General features: G+C 38.1%; 1 protein-coding gene across 9 annotated transcripts in view; it reads left to right on the forward strand.

The window, feature by feature from the left end:
* Positions 1-3,414, forward strand: part of znf536 (zinc finger protein 536) — a 180,244-nt gene extending 176,830 nt beyond the window's left edge. For all 9 annotated transcript variants that reach the window (XM_042728138.1, XM_042728142.1, XM_042728139.1 and 6 more), the window contains one exon: positions 652-3,414. In XM_042728138.1, the coding sequence (XP_042584072.1) occupies positions 652-905 (254 nt within the window). In that variant the 3' untranslated portion in view covers positions 906-3,414. The remainder of the gene's footprint in view (positions 1-651) is intronic.
* The last annotated feature ends 13,731 nt before the right edge of the window (positions 3,415-17,145 follow it).

Genomic DNA, 17,145 nt, shown 5'->3' on the forward strand with positions numbered 1-17,145 from the left:
GCGTACATTTTTCACGTTGCATCATGGCTACACCTTTAATGCAGCCGCTTTACATTCTCCGCACCAACGCGGCTGCTATTTTAAACCGCCATGTTAATTTGATTTTAGTGTTGCTTTTTCAAATTGAATTGAGAAAAATGGAGAGCAAATGTACTGTTATTAATGTTCTAAAGTAGCGCGTAGCTGAAAGTGCCTGGCTTTGCTCTAAGTGGATGGGCCCGATAAGAGAGCCAGATATGATAGGCACGTAATCTGCATTCCTCAAACAGACTTGTGTGGGCTATTAAGGCCCATTGTGTACAATGCACCGATGATCAGATCCAATCTCTTAAACAGTTGTACTTGCTCTAAGCTGAAAAGAGCACTTTCAAACTTCTGTAGGATACCGCACAAAGAAAATGTCTTCATCTGAACAGCAGAGATTGTCCACGGATGGATCGAGGAAATGCTTTTGATACATACTGATGAATCATTTGATTAAAAGTCCATCTTGTGCTGATTGTAACTAAATACTACACACAAGTGTTATCTGGGCCCTCTGATTAAAATCAGGCACAGAATGTTGAATTCTTTTAATGTAAAGTGTGTGGCATGTGTAACAGGCTTTATTGACATTGTACAGGATGATAATGTTGTCGATTTCTTTCCCAGGTCAAGGAGGTCAGAGGCCATTCCAGTGCCGCTACTGCCCCTACAGCGCCTCTCAGAAAGGTAACCTGAAGACCCATGTGTTGTGTGTTCACCGCATGCCCTTTGACAACAGCCAGTACCCCGACCGACGCTTCAAACGCTCCCGCATAGACTCTGATGTCTCCGGGAACTCCGAGGATGGGAATCTTTCCTCCTCTGGCCAGGTGAACCCAGGAGAAGGTATTTGTGGTGAAACTCCTCGCACTCTTGAGTGAAGCGGCATACAACTCGATCCAGGGATTTCTAAGGACCTTCATGGGTTTGAAATTATAATGAAACCACCTCATACAAGCATTCCCATTGAATCATTGTAAAATAATCATGAAGAAATTCTAAATTCTCCCCAAAAAAACTGGTATTCCTTAAGTTGGGGATCATTAACTCCCAAACTGAAACATTTCAGTCTCAGTAATATTCTGTGAAGCGCAGGATAGAGATGATGAAGTAGAGAAACCTGAACCCTTTTTGTGATGAGTCTGAAACTAAATACACGGCTCTTATTGGAGTTGCCTGAATTGAGCGTTGAAGAGACATTACTGAAGAGGAAAAAAATGACAACGTTCAAAAAAAAAAGAAAAAAGAATGTCATTAAATTCCTCAGAGTGACTTTTGTCCCAAAAATAATGCTTTTATCAGAAAAACGATCCGCGCCAACGATTTCGCGACAGTTGGAAGGGAAAGAAAGATGGAAGGGAGCTGTTGAGCGCACCCTTCAAGAACATGACACCACCAGTGGCCATTTGCCCAGCGCCACTGACGCACAGGGATGGAGTGAGCGGACGGAGGGATGGTGAAATGGTGGTGTGGGGGGGCGTTTGGTGCCAGCCTGACTGGAGCTGTCATCACAGAGGAAATCAATTCAACCCCCTCCCACGCTACTTCCATTCACTCCCCCCACTCCTTCCCCATTTCGCCTCTCCTCACTCTTTCAGAACACGTCAAGAGAAACCTTAGTCGCCTGTACAGCCGGGCCGCAGAAGGGTCAGCCTCAGACCTGTCTGACGACTAGTAGCACTTCCTATCAGCCGCTTTCAATCCCCTCCTCCCTCCATTCTTGTCTTTCTTCCATCAAAAAAAAAAAAGCCAATAACATTGTATAATAATCAGTGGATAGTATTTTTTCTTCTTGTTCATTGCTGTGTTCACATTTTAGGATGTAATTTGTATATCACTTAAAGTGACTCAACAGAATGGCAGAGACACATTAAATGTGATTTCCATTCAGCGCTTCTTAACAAAAAAGTATTTTTGTTGTTCTTGAAGTAGGTGCTGCTTCTCTTCTAACTAGTGGACTTTTGGCAAATACTGACTGTATGTAACCAAGAGTCTGAATATGTTATTTGTTAAATGTAACTTGGAAATAATATGAAGGAACCGTATAGCTCTTTGGTGGGGTTTATTGACCCACAGTGGGACTACCTTCTTTATGGAGCTCTTGAAAAAGTAGCACTATGAAGGCACTGTAGATATGAAGTATATAGATAATCACTTCTCCGCTACCTGTCTGTAATCTAAACTTCAGGATGGCATTTATGTTTTTGTTTGTGTTTTGTATGTTTTTTCCCCTAAAAAAAATCGAATGAATTTTGTACACATTTCACTTTTTTTTTTTTTATGTTCGAATATGCATCATCATGGCCCCATTTTTTGTGTGTTTGTTGTCCTGAATGTTCCTCTAGTAAAAGAGATTAACACAGGCAGTTTGGATCCTATGAAATCAAGCCTCTTAAAGAACAAAATAAAGTGTATCAACTTTCATTGTACTTCCTTTTATTGAAGGCTAGCAGGGGTTAGAAGGTAAATAAGTATGGTAGGGGGTAAGAGATGCATGGATGGTGGGGGGGGTGGAAGGGTGGATATTAGTGTTTTGTGATAAACAGAAATGATCCAGACTTTAAGAAAGTCAATATCTTCCCGCTCAGCACAGGGAAGCTCAGCACTTAAACCCCAGGGCCTTACGTCTGCTCTATTCACGCCGAGAGGAGTTTAGAGGACGCACAAATATCCGCCACACTCCTCACTAAGCAGTAAATAAAAACATAAACCCTTATCACAACCAAAAAAAAAAAAAAAAAAGGAAAGAAAGAAAGAGGCTGAAAAAAAATGATAGAAGTGTTCTAGAAGTGGTGCACAGAGATTTTACAAGTTCAAACAAACTGTAAGGTTCCAGGCAAAGGTTCATTAATTCACCATCAAGAAGACACTCAACTCTTTAATTTTTGGTCTGTTCTTTGTCGTTGTTGTTTTCTTCTTCTTTTTTTTATTAGCATAGTTCTCACTGCCTTAAATCAAGTTTATGAATTTAATACAACTATTTGTATAAGCTCTACTGTATGGGGGGGGGTGGGTTGTTAACGTTTGACATTAAAGATATACTTTGTGACTGCATTGAGCTTTAGAGGTTTCAACGCACTACTGTGTTTTCTGGTGACTGTCAGCCGCTTGCTTTTCTTGTATGTATGTAAGTGTGCACACTCCAAGTATATTAGTGTAAAAAAAAAAAAAAAAAAAAAAAAAACAATTTATAGCACTTTTTATTTGCTTTTTTTTTCAGTAATCTGTCCTATTGGATCATGTTTGGAGCTCAGAAACAGGCAATAATTCTTTTAGTGACACTGGAAGATTTTCTCTTTTTTTTTTCTTTTTCTTTTTTTTTTTTTTTTTGTATAGTGATTGTCAGTCCCTTAAATTGAGGTGCTAATGTTTTCACATTACGACCCCACCAGAAAAAAAAATAAATAAAATTATATATATATATATATATATATATATATATATATATATATATATATATATATATATATATATATATATATATATCTCGACTCTATTCCTTCAAAATAACCTGTAACCATGTCAATTCACTTGCATATTTTAGAGCTCTACAACATTGTGTTTCATGGGAAAAGAAAAAAAAAATCATGTCAGTTTTCTTTCTCTTTATAATACTCTATAGTATGTGATCATGAACATTATACTGTCCAACATTCCTAAATGAAGAATATTTCTATATCAGAGGAGGTGCAAAGGAGGCTAGAGGATTATATTGCTACTTACTTATATGCTTTTAACAAGTAGATGACTTGTTATTGTATTTAAGGACTTTCCCTAGTCATTATTTATTGTCATACATCTGTCCGACAAAAGAAGAGAAAATGAGTACTCTGATGAACTATCAAGAAGTTGTTTTTATTTCAGCAATGGCTGTTTTCTTTCTGCTGTTTAGAAGTTCTAATGTCTTTGAAGCAGTACAGTTTTATCCAGTGTTTTACGCAATAAAACCTCTACCTCTTAAAACAATGACTTTGTCTTATTCATTTGTGTCTGATTAATTCAATTCAAAACTTTTTCAACTTTATTTAACTTATTCAATTTAAGTAAACAAACATATATTATTGAAAGCTTTCAACATATGCAAGCATATTTAACTGATTCAATTTAAGTAATCTGGCTTAAAATATGTGCATATGTTGAATGTATACACATCTTTTAACAGTAGGAGCTTTTTAGTGTTTAGTAAATATACAGTATATAAACTCTAACACTGTATGTGTATGTATGTACTGTATATATCTGTCCTATTTATCCTAGAAAACATAAGATAACCTAGAGCTAGAAATGACTGAAAACAAGAGAAAACAACACACAGCCCTTGAATCAAAAATCTCCCCAATGCATGCTCGTTTTACTGTTAATGGAGAAATACAGTGTGTGGCATGTTTAATAGGCTTTATTTTTATTATACAACACTGAATAATTAACTCTGAGGCAGAGTGTCACATAGATTTATCTTTTAATTAAAATTGCGTGGTTCACGCATATTTGAGGGGTAGTCCAAATAAACGCAATATCCAAATTTATGTTTTGTTTATCCTCCTGTTAATTATCGAGAGATTGTTCGCTCTATAACCCTTCATATTTTCCCTCTCCTCGCACAAAGTTGGGAGGTTTGCATCACAACTAATAAAACCTTCCAGTCATATGTTATTATTTTATAGGTCATTCTAAAAAACAAGGAGGAAAAAAGGTGAATATTATGATTCTGGCTCTTTCACATGTACTGAAATTTCACAGAAAGTAAAGTCAAAATGTTTTTAGATCACAGTTGGATTACTGGGTCGTTGATGTCAGTCACAAGGTACACAGTGTCATTTATGGAGAGTTTTTCTTTTCTCTTTAAAATGTATTGATTATTGAAGCATTATGTGTTTCTTTTTTCATTGTTTCTGTCTCTCATTTTAACACATTGATTATATTGTAGTCCACTTTATCTAAGTGCATATATATTTAGTGTAACATTATGTGTAAACAGAACATTTTTCTTTTCATTTTTTTTATTATTTAAATATTATAGTACAATATATACAATATTCAACATTCTCATCTTAACTTAACCTCATGTATCTGTATTCAACGCAGCTCTGAGAGTTTAAACAGGTGATCTGTGATGTTAGTGTTAGTGTAGGAGCAGGTCTCTCATTGCTCTAATCCTCCACTGCTGTTCAGAGATCAGCCCCTGCAGGCCCCTCCTGAGGCTGCAAGCTCTTAATTATGCCTGTTTTGTCAGGAGTTGGCAAAGGCCGTCATTTGAGCCTGCGGTCGCCCAATTATATTCGTTTTTACGAATTACAGGCAAAGACGGCCATTTTCCATATCCACGCTCCCCTGTCATTATTGAAACTCCCTCAGCAGGAGAGGGTCGTGTTACTAGCCTGTTTAATTACCGCTCATGTTCATTAAGGCGCCTTCGTCTTATAGGTAGACTTTCATCAGCTCGCCATAATTAGCACCAGTAGGACCAAAAAAATAAAAAAATTAAAAAATAAACGATTCATTCATATGGCAGACATAGTGTAATATTCATGCATTGGGTGTGGTTGCAAAAGATAATGTCAGAGCCCTACACACGAGGTGTTAGTGTGATAGCCATCACATGAATCAGGTGTGGCTTTGTGTCTAATTACCATCTTGCATTACAATTCCCATAATTGCTATGATTCGTGTTTCTGTGTGCCTTTGTACAGCTGGTTTTGAGTCTAAATTCAGTGCACATATGTGTCCTGTTTATATTTGCACATCTTTTTTAGCTCTGTGAAGATCTTTGCTTTTTCGGCAGTGAAAATATTCTCACATAGTCTCGCAGCATTTGTTTTGATTGAGCACTGTCTGAGCATGCTCAGATTACACCGGCGAGAGAGACCAGAAAACATGCTCACTCTCCCCCGACTGAACTAATGGGCATAAGGAGACGCTACGATTGATACAACACTCACAGGAAAAAAAAGGTATGAGAGCTAAAAGTCACATATTTGTACCATATTTACTCATGAATGGTACATTAGTGCTTTAAAAATACGATTTAGTACCTAAAGCGTACATATTAGACAACCTTTTGAAAGGTTACGGCCCAAATGATAGCCTTGTACTTATTTTCTGAGAGTTTAAAAACAGACATTCTCCATATGGTTCTATGGTGAAAAAGTTGAATTGTATTTTGCATGCGTAATGGGTTTTTCAGAATATTTTATTAATATGCGCAGGCATAGTAAGTTTAAGCCAAACCAAATCCAGACGTTTATTATAACGCTCCATGTATAATGTGAAATAATTATCTGAATTTCTTGCATTTCAGAACCCCAAAATGTCGCCCCCGTGGAGCATGTGCTCTGGACCCTATAAAACGACAACATAGTTAAAGAGAACGCCACTCGTTCCCTTTCTCCAGCATTTTGTACTTAGCCGAGCAGCTGGTGTGTGAAGAGTTAACTCTGCAAGATAAAATATAGGATCTGTTTGGCCTGCAGATATCCATTAAAGGACAGAATGCTCTTTTCTATCACAGCACAGACGCCAGATGTTCTCCTCCATTTCTAATCATTGCAGATGTAATGGGGTAGAATGCTGCAGTTTGTGGCTTCACTTGCATGCAGTCTGTATACTGCACAGGGGAACAGCAGTCTGAGATTTATAATTATACCCCATTAATATGCTAGCATTCCACGCTAGCTTTAAAAAACAAAGCTTAATAAACAGATCCGTTGAACACTGCGTGATTTCGGGAGAGTCTGTAACACAGGCGAGTGGCAAATGAAATGCATCGGCGTTAGTGGAGTGTTACGAGTGTTTTTAAAGGGGCAGTCGAGTTGTGACTGTATAGATGTGTTTACTCTGTTCCTTTTTCCACATCGACCAGCTTGTGTGAAATTGCGCAGGTGTTCATCATTAAGGCTCTGTTAAGGGTTGTGCGGACGGTGCTGAAGGGCTCCAATCACTTAAAGAGTCAACAGACAATTCCAGCTGTCATCTGTCTGATGGGTTATTGACCAGAAAGAGGAAGAGAAGAGAAGAGAGAGAGAGCAAGAATAGGTGTAAAGATCAATCATGGCCTCTCTTGTCCCAGTTTTGTTTTTCGTTTAGTGTTTATTGCATGTTAAATACTCATTTGTCACACAAATAAAGCCATTTTTGTTTGACGCACCCATTCTGAAGTGACTGCGATTTTGTGGACATAAAAAGGTAGTTTTGATTTTTTTAAACAAACTCCAGCTCATTCCTCCAGTCCTTGTGCGCTAAGTGGTCAGGAACAATCAAAATCATAATTAGGGCCACAGAATGGCTCAGAGACTTGAAAAATGTGTCCAGGGTGAGCTACATTCATCTATTCATTTTTATTGAGGTCTCAGTATGAGCAGCCACCAAAATTGATTTATATTCTGTGCTTTTAAAAGTGCAGGACCCAGACTTCTCCAAATGAGGCCCGACGCTGCTAAGAATTTCAAATGTGCTTTTAATACATCCTCCTTTTATTGACGTTTTGGTGCAAATCTGTCCATTTTATGTCTGCCATTTCACTCGCCTCCACAGATGTTTGTTTGAGGGTTTCAGCGCGTGTGTACGTGTGCGTGTTTGGAGGCTTCGAGCATTTCTTTTTCTCTATCGGGTGTCGAGAAGCCAGTAAGTGGGAACGGTAATGGTAATCATTTTCTTTTTTCTATTTTTGGTGATTTGGGTCTGATGTCAGTCCGTTGAGGAGTGTTAGACTGATCGGAGCTCTGGGTAAGATATGTTAGATATCATGTTCTGCCCCCTCCTTGCCTGTCTGTCTCATTTTGATTAATGACCTAAACACGTGAATAACGAAGTGTAAGAAAGTGAATAATGACAACTATGTTTTTTTTTAAAAAGCACAATTAATGAGAAACATATGTTAGGGTTGATTGCTAGATAATGTAAATCAAATCATTTTCAATCAATTATTTGTGTGTTTCTTTCTTTCTTTAAATTTTATTTAGGATACTATAATTTTGTGAATGTGTGCAAGTGCTTGACATATAATATTATCTCTCATTCTAATATAAATAAAGAGTCTGTAGGCAGACAAGAGATGGACATTGTGTCACCTCTAAGCAGCTGCCTGAATACAAGGGAAGTGTGACTGTGTGTGTGTGTGTGTGTGTGTGTGTGTGTGTGTGTGTGTATGGAGTGGTTGGTGTGATTTTTCAGAGCTGTGGATTTTGGGAACTGTGCGTAAGGCCAAAGTAGCATCACCTGACAGCATAGCCTGCTAATTGACATTTTCATTAACACTGAATTTATATACCTATTTCTGTCTGTGATAATGACCATTTCATGGAGAAGCAGGAAGTCTGTTGATGGGCATGAGATTGGGGAGAAACTTGCATAATTACTGCAAAGTCCTTTGTTGGCCCAAGAGACACTCCAGCATTGAACAGTTACATGGATCTTATCATCGCTGTATATGGTAGTAGAAAGTAAGGTGCAGAGTTATAAAAGAATCTGCTTCTTTAAGTAAATTAATTTGCAGTGGGATTCTAGGTGTCTTGCTAATCAGGAGAAAACTCTCAGTAGACAGGAAGAGACTCCCATTTGCATACAGTGCAAGAAAAAGCTGCTATCATTTGATTAGCCAAGGTAATTAAAACAGATGTAACTTAAACACGTGCTTAAGTACCGCTAATTAATATGTAATTATGCACTCATTTAGACACAAGTTAACACATTTAACAGAGGCAGACATCTCCAGCTCCAGTCATTGTCATTATAAAAAAAAAAAAAAAAGCTGTTCAAATGAGAGATAAAAACAAAGATTGTGTTTAATGCTGAAAGTTACAGATGCTTGATTGTTTTCGCTCAAGTAATTTGTTAATGTTTGCAAATCTATCGTATATCGTCAAGGTTATTTTGTTCTTTTCAGGTCCATGACAAAGGTCAAAATTCAAAAGTGTGGCACTTCATCGTTTAGATTCAAATATACAGTACATTTGTATTTTGCAGCTTTAGCGCACATAGCGGTATTATATTTTGCTGAAGGTAAAGCATTGTATTGATTAAAGTATGTATAGTTATGAAAAAGTTTTTTTTTTTTTTTTCTTCTTCTTCTTAAAAATTAAGTCTCAGTTATTTTTATCTTAGTGTTTGGCTCTTTATAGGACTTCATAAAGTTAAAGGTCATTCACATATCTCAGAATCAACCACAATAATAATAATAGTAGAAAAAAAATACCATTAATCGGTTTATCCGGTAGAGTATTTGGGAAACCTGTTCGATTCTAATTATTATGATTGCAGTTCCGTTTGCTGCCACTAGCGGTGCTGAAATCACACACTTCGCCTTTAACATTTTCCTTCTTGTGTCTAAGCTGAATAAACTGATAATGTCTCCTTCATTTCTCATCATGTAACATTGTTACGAGACAGCGAGAGTCCTTCTGTCCTATGAAGGAGAGATAGACTCTCTCTTTCTTAGATATGAATGGCAGTGTTAGACTGGAACCCCGTGGTGAGGTGGGGATACACAGCGGGCGTCTGTCGCTCGTAAAAGAAGAGATCACCTTGGGCAGCCGCGCCGGGCCGCTCCTCCATCGTTAACAGCAACGTGCGGCTGATCAGCAGCATTCCTGACAACTCCATTCAGCCGCCACCTGCTGGCTGTCAATCACAGGGAGGGGAGGGGGAGAGGTAGGCGTCCTAGGGCTATTGACAAAGCTGTCGGCACAGAAATGAGACGTGCCTATCAAAGCACCGACTCTACCTTTCTCTCTCACTTTCTCCTCTCTCATTTTGCCATCTGTGGCATCACCTCCACAGACCAACAGTGAAGATACAAATGCATTTGGACAACTTATATAGCGCTCTATGGCACCAGAGCTCTTGCCACTCGTGAGCGCGATATTAGGATTTCCGTTCTGTCTGCTTCCACTGCCGACTTGAGGTATTTATATTAACCCCCTGATAACATAATAACATTGACTTTTTGACCCTGACATGTCAATCACAGCGAAAGTGCTGCTTGCGGATGCTTTTAACACTGCTGACCTTGTTGGCATGGTAACACATCCGTAGCAATAGAGTTTAAGACACTGAAACCAATGCTGTTTCATTGCACTCTCTAGCTTCTTGTGTTGTGCATTGGTATACCATAAACACAAATTCTGCCCCTTGCGAGGCCTTGATCGAGTAAACAATGGGACACTGATGACTCAATTACAGGTTTGTTCAATAAAGCATAGCTGGTATTAAGTACGTTGCTGATAAAAAAAGATCATGTACATGCATTTAAAGACTTTCAGTGTATAAAGAAAGCAGCTAATGCTTACTGGTTTTATGGTGAATTCTGGGAATTTCAAGAGTGAATCTTTGTCTAATGTCTAAGTTATTGAATCAAATAGTAATTCACTCAACATTAGGCTCTTACTAACAGAATCAATATTTCGAAGCAGCACACCACGTCTTTTCTAGTCTCTTGAATAGCACAGAGACAAAAGGAAAGAAACAATAAATAAGAAAGAAAAACACAACAGGCTGTCACTTTTATCACCTTTATTTGACATTAGCACGTGGATGTGAGCACCTTAGTCACCCGCTGCTTTAATATGCTTTAAATAATGCACAGGCTCAAAACAGAACACCTGTTGCTCAGATGTGCTGATGCAAATATCAAGGGGATTAATTAAAAGTCAATTATATTAATTTGGCTTTTGAAGGGTGATCGTGCAAGATAAAGAGTGATTCTATGAGCACAGATACTCCAGCTCCTGATGTTTAATGCGGTTTTATCAGAGTCCATTAAAAGAGCTTGTGCACGGGTGCCATGTTGTTTAGATGCCATTCTATGTAAATTTAATGAGCATTTGAGTTTCATCTTTTTAATGCGTATATATCTGTCTTATGCATAATTGAAAAAATGCTAATAACTAAAATGTTTGTTTCCCTGGCCTTGTTTTTTTGTGAAGTTGTGCTGTGAATCTTGTTTGCTGATCACAATGGTGTGGTACATTATATAAATGAGTTGGGGGTTTGATGTACAGAAAATGTATGTGGCAAAATGAATGAATTAATATATATCTCACATTATGTCATTGGAATAAATATGCATCCTCTTAAAGAAGAAATTAAGTCATCAAATTCGGCAAGGCCTAACAACAACAACAATAAAACCTATGAAACAAACTAGAATATTAAGTTGTGGAAAGTTTGAAAGTGAGAAGACCACCAGCGGTCTGGCTGTGACAGTGTTTAAGTATAACTTTGCCCTTTTTAAAACAGCCTCAGCGGAGGGATTTGAAGAGCATTCTGTGTTTAATCCCACACCAACATACGGAGAGCCCTACGTCTGCCAACCCAATCCTCTGTGGTCCCGGAACTTCCCTCATCCCTCCCCTCCTTCAGTCTCTTTTCCTCCACCCACACACTGACCTGTCCTTGCTTCCAAAGGAAAGAACTGGAGAACTGGATCTGCTTATCTCCACACTGATACTGGCACTCATATATTTATTAGATCCAGTTAATTTACTGTAGATACCAGATCTCTCTCTATCAGAATGGCATTACTGACTTATATTAAAAATGCTGATTTGTTTAACATGTTACCTCTAACTAAAAGGTAGATGCTGAGACCATGTGATGATAAGAAATTAATGAAGGAGTTTATTAAATATTTAAAAAAAAAAAAAGCTCAGTAAGAAACATTATCAATAGTATTCTTATAACATGTAAAGGAGATGAATGTACTCTCCCAACATTTAAAACAGTATTGTTATAGTTACATACAAGTAGCCACAAATTTAGCAAGATAGTTAATTACTTCTCTGATGATTATCATTGGCCAGTAGAAAGAAACATGTTTTACTTTTTCAATTTTACTTTATGTGCTAGTACAGTATATCACAAATTACAAAACTGCTATGTTTTTGTTTTAAAATGAATTATATAACAATATAAATATAACAATTCTTTTCTTCCCTTTAGTTTGCATTTAATTCTTTTTTAATTTCTTTTAATGCACTCTTTTCTTTTAATGCACTTATTTTACTCTCACACTGTTGATCTTCCTTTGCTTTTCTCTGAATTAATGTAACATTTTAGGTCTATAGGTCCTCTTTGAAACAATTTCTACTGTTTTATACTGTTTTATAATGTTTTATCACTGTTTTAAAAGGTGCTATAATATACCTACAATGCTTTCCTGCCATAGGCCAGACATAACCTCCCTTTCAGATACAGACACAGACACACACACACACACACACACACACACACACACACACACACACACACACACACACACACACACACACACACACACACACACAGGTTGGTATTAAAAGAATCATATTCTTTTCATGAACTGCAGTTCTTGTGTTTCATTTCTGCTTATATGCAATATTACAGAATATCTATCTGTAAAAACACACAAACAAACTCTTCATCATAAAGTACATTCAAACTCCACCTTGACCTGTTGCAAACGCACTCCTCAAAACATTAATGCTACCCACGGCTGTCGGCTGGAGTGCTGCGCACCCAGACAGGCTGCTTGGCGGTGCTGGTGGGTGGGATAATGGCCCGGGAGGACCGTGATTATGAGAGGGGAGGGGCCAAGAGAACACTTCCTCTTGCCGCGACATCATTTTTATTATCCGCTGCCCATCAGAGGTCCTTGAGAAACATGTACTTTCAGCCCGGGCAATCATTCATCTGGGGTCCTGCTCCAAGAGACATAGAGAGAGAGAGAGAGAGAGAGAGAAAGAGAGAGGAACAGGGGAATATCAACTGATACCCTTTAGCTGTACAGAGAGAAGAGAAGAGAAGAGTGAGACAGTGAGGGACAGAGACTAACAGACATATGGAGATAAAGAAGTGCTGACCAGCTGCGAGCATGATTATAGAATGCCTGCCCTTCTCTGTTAAACTGATATCAGCAGCCAATCATAATTAGAGCCCTCTGCAACAGCAGCCAATCAAATGTCAGCTTATTGTTTCGCTTAGATTAAACCATCAAACCACACATCTTTGTGCCAAGGGTTTAAGTGCACTGTGAATTAATGTTGAAAGAAAAAAAAAACACACAGATTTTGTCTTTTGGAGACAAGGAATCTTTAAACTTTGGCAGTATACCTTTGTACCTTATTTACCCCTAAAGGTGTACATTAGTATCTTAAATGTACATATTAGTACCTTAGGAAAACATTATTCCTAATACCTTAATGAACCTTTTAAAGGATACCTCCTGAGTGACAGCTTTGTACTTTTTTTTCTTTTTCTGATTGCAGTATGCTTAGAAACATGGACATCAAGGAAAAAATCTGATGCTGAAGAAGGCCTCTGATAGGGTTGATACATGATCCTTAGATAGGTTGTGAGTACAAGACCATTTGACACAAAATCTTTAACTCTTGGTTTCAGCACTTTGCTGATTAACACCGCTCAGACCATCCTCTACCCCCCTCTGATCATCAGCTCAACTGCTGCTCATCACAGCGCTCTGCACATGATTGGACAGCAACTGAGTTATGGCATTATCATGTTAGCACTGGTGATTAGCAAATGTGAGAGACAGTGAAAAGATGAAAGATAAAGAGTGAGAGAAAGTGAAAGGGCAAGGGTGAAAGAGACCACTGGAGGAATAATAAAACTGTAACCACCATCTTGAAACTAATGGCGTGGTCATACTGCACTGTGGCTGGAATCTGAAATCATCCCCTATATACTCTCATTCGCTATTCCCTACATTATTCCACTAATATAATCCATTGAATGAGTCTACTGAGTGTGCCGGAAATGATGCGGATGGCATCTTCTGGAAAAATCAGGTTTTTATTTAGTGTAACATTCACAGCGCAAGGGTATTCTCTAAGTAAGTGTACATTGTTTGTGTACAACAAGTCTTTGGGCCTTTTTGCTGTGTATTTGCGGGTCAATTGTCATGGAGTCATGGACAGGACATCAAATACCATTACTGTCCCTGGAAAACAATGACATCTGCTCACCCAAGCCTATGTTTTTCATTCATGTTCATTCACACAAATGTGAACACAGGAGAGCAGAATTGGCACAATATGCATGTCTCTTGCTGCTTAACAAAGTTCAAGTTTAGATCTAACACGAATGTTGATTAATTGTGAATAAAAGAGAGTATGTGTGTGTGTGTGTGTGTGTGTGTGTGTGAATATCGGAGTAACCAGATGCATCAATGACAAACTACCCCTGCATTCCATTCGTAAGGGCTCATCCCTATGCCCTAATACCTTCAAAGGGTTTACCCTCCGGAGTGAGAGCTTCGAAGGCTTGAAGGGTGTAGGGGACCAAACAACTGTTTCTTGAAGTGCCCTTCTGCGTCATCATCACGTGCCCACATGGAGGTGCCGTCATCATGCAAAGAATCTGCGCAAAGGATCATGGAAGCCCGAAGTGTCCATCAGTTGTACCCTTCGAAATCCTTGGAAGTGGCCAGTTTTGAGCACTTCGGTTTGGAACGGCCCTTCAATATGGAGGCCATGATTGTTTTCACTCCTAAGAGCCCTTCGGAGGGCAATATATCCCATTTGGAATGCACCGTACATTTTGTGGGTTTCTCGGTGTGCATTGTAGCCACACCCACACCCACAATTCATTGGTACAAAGTTGCAATCCAGTATATTGATAGTAGGGGTGTTCTGTTCCAGGTTTTTCGGAGTCGACTCCGACTCCCGACTCCCACCATAGGAGTCAATGGAATCGACTCCTTGACTCCACTGACTGTCCAAATTAGTTCAGTCTCTGTTCATTACCTTTAAATGAACTATCACCATTGCGTGCTGTTGCCGACACTTAATTTCACAGAGGGAAAAATTACGAAAAACAGCCGTGGAATGTTTTCTCTGAATTAAATATGAAATTAAATTATTCTTTAATGAATTTGTGAACATTATAATGGTCAAGGGATTGCACTAAACGTAGTCCTATATTGTCTTAAACAGCATTATTAAAATAATAATAATAAATAAATAAATAAATACAATAGGCCTAAATACAAAAATACATAAGAAAGTAGGCCTGTCAGTTTTTAATGATTTAAGGTTAGTTTAATGATTGAATAGCCTATACTGAAAAACAAATGTAGCCTATGCTATTGAGTGCATTAAACATATGTTAACATTGCATGACAAAAAAAATCAATTATACAAAGCTGTCACAGAGGCATGTATAATTACAAACTACATTTACTATTCCACACCTACTTCACACATACTCCGTTTGCAGTGGGTGTTTTTTTTTTTCCTTTCCCATGTTGAGCGTTCACTCGATGCGTTCCGAGCATCTGCAGCATGCAGCGATCGTTTCTGTCTATTTTTGTCTATTTTTGCTGTGCTGCACACGCTGAATTAAGTTAACAGGGCATTGCTCACGTCAGAAATGTACATGGGTTGAAACGAAATGCATTAATTGCAACATAAATGCATATAGGCTAATTTTAGCTATAGGGGTAAAGCAAGGAAAAGTAAGTAGGCTACTACACTTTTAGATAAACATGGTAACGATAGCACTTGTGGAGTTAGAATTTTTTTTTTTTTTTTTTTTTTTAATGACCAGCATGGGTACTTGTAATGCAAATGCAAATGCAAATGCAAAAAAAAAAAAAAAAAAAAAACGAGACGGTTGTTTCTGTCAATAGTAAGTTTTAATTTAAATTTGTGATAGCCTACTAACTTTTAACGTAAGAAAAGTTTACTGTAGGCTGTGTTCATATTTGCCACTTGCTGGAGTATCTTATAAATAAGTAGCCCACAGAAGTAAAACGTATTTAATAATATTGCGCTTAAACACGAATGTCTATGAAAGATAGTATTACTGTGTGAAAAGATAATCACTATGCTGATAGAGAGAGAGAAAAAAAATAGTAACAACGTTCAAATTTGAAATCAAAATAGGCTAATGGTGTAATTAGCCTCGGATCATAGCTCCCTGAGCACACTTAAAGCCTGTTGTACTTTCCGCTTGCGCGCTGTCCAGTGCCATTCCAGCGCTGGAGTCGACTCCGACTCTAGGGCTATTCAGAGTCGAGGAATCGACTCTTTTGCAGTCAACTCCCCATCCCTAATAATTGATAGTTAATAGGCTAGTGTAGTTCATCTCGAACAAGAAATAGCGAGCCTGCAGCATAGGCCTAAAATCAGACATGGACAAGAAGAGATTGGTTTTGGAATTTTAGAACTGAATATGACAAATTCATTAAGTAAAATATATTGGGAGAAGCATCTCGGATGTCATTAAAATACAATAAAGGTATGTGAGCATGGTTTTGCCCTTATCAGTCGCATGTTGGGAGTGCGTGAGCACGAGTAAACAGAAAGGACTATTTTGATATGCTGTGTTTGTTTGTTTCGCATCACGCTGTATTTTTCTGTTTTGACAGACAAATGAAAGTTCTTGGATAGTGGAGCCTCGTCGCGACTCGGCACTGATGCGATGAACGCTCGCTTGATAACCTGCGAGCCCTAAAACGGGTTTTGAACGTGATTCGAGCTGCTTGTTCGAATTTGGAATTCACTATTCTTGGTATTTCTTTCTATGGCAGGGAAAGTTGTATGCTATTTTGAATTCAGCACTTGTTTGAATTCTGAAGTAAATCATGAATGCTTATCTCGAATTAAGTCACTCAGAATTACAACTGCTTGTGTAATTTCTGGAATGAGTCATGAACTGCTTGTGTGAATTTTGTGACATATTTCACAAAGGCAGTTTAAGTGGCTATAGCCAGGTAAGTTTGAGTTTAGTTTGAGAAGATGTTTCATATTTTATATGAAATATATGTATTACACTAAGAAGAGAAGTGGATCAAACCGATGCTCGCCATGTTTTGTGTGATTGTGTTATCTGCAGATGTACACTTTCAGGTGCATGCGATTCAGAGTCAAAAGGAATCATAATCTCTGGATAAATCCCGAGTTTAAGTTTCTAGAGAGTGTTGTTAACCTGCTGAACTTGATCTAAACCATATTAGATCTGTTTGGTTTTGTCAAACCCATTCTGAAACTCAATGGCCACTGGAGTGAATGATGATCTGATGTTGAAGTGAAGTGAACAAAGAACTGCTTGTTAGAACTGAATCACATCATGCTTTTATATAAAATCATAAATATAATGGTTAAGTTACAAAATGATTGATTTCTAAAA

Source organism: Cyprinus carpio, chromosome B7, assembly GCF_018340385.1.
Source record: "Cyprinus carpio isolate SPL01 chromosome B7, ASM1834038v1, whole genome shotgun sequence".
Classification (NCBI taxonomy): Eukaryota; Metazoa; Chordata; class Actinopteri; order Cypriniformes; family Cyprinidae; genus Cyprinus; species Cyprinus carpio.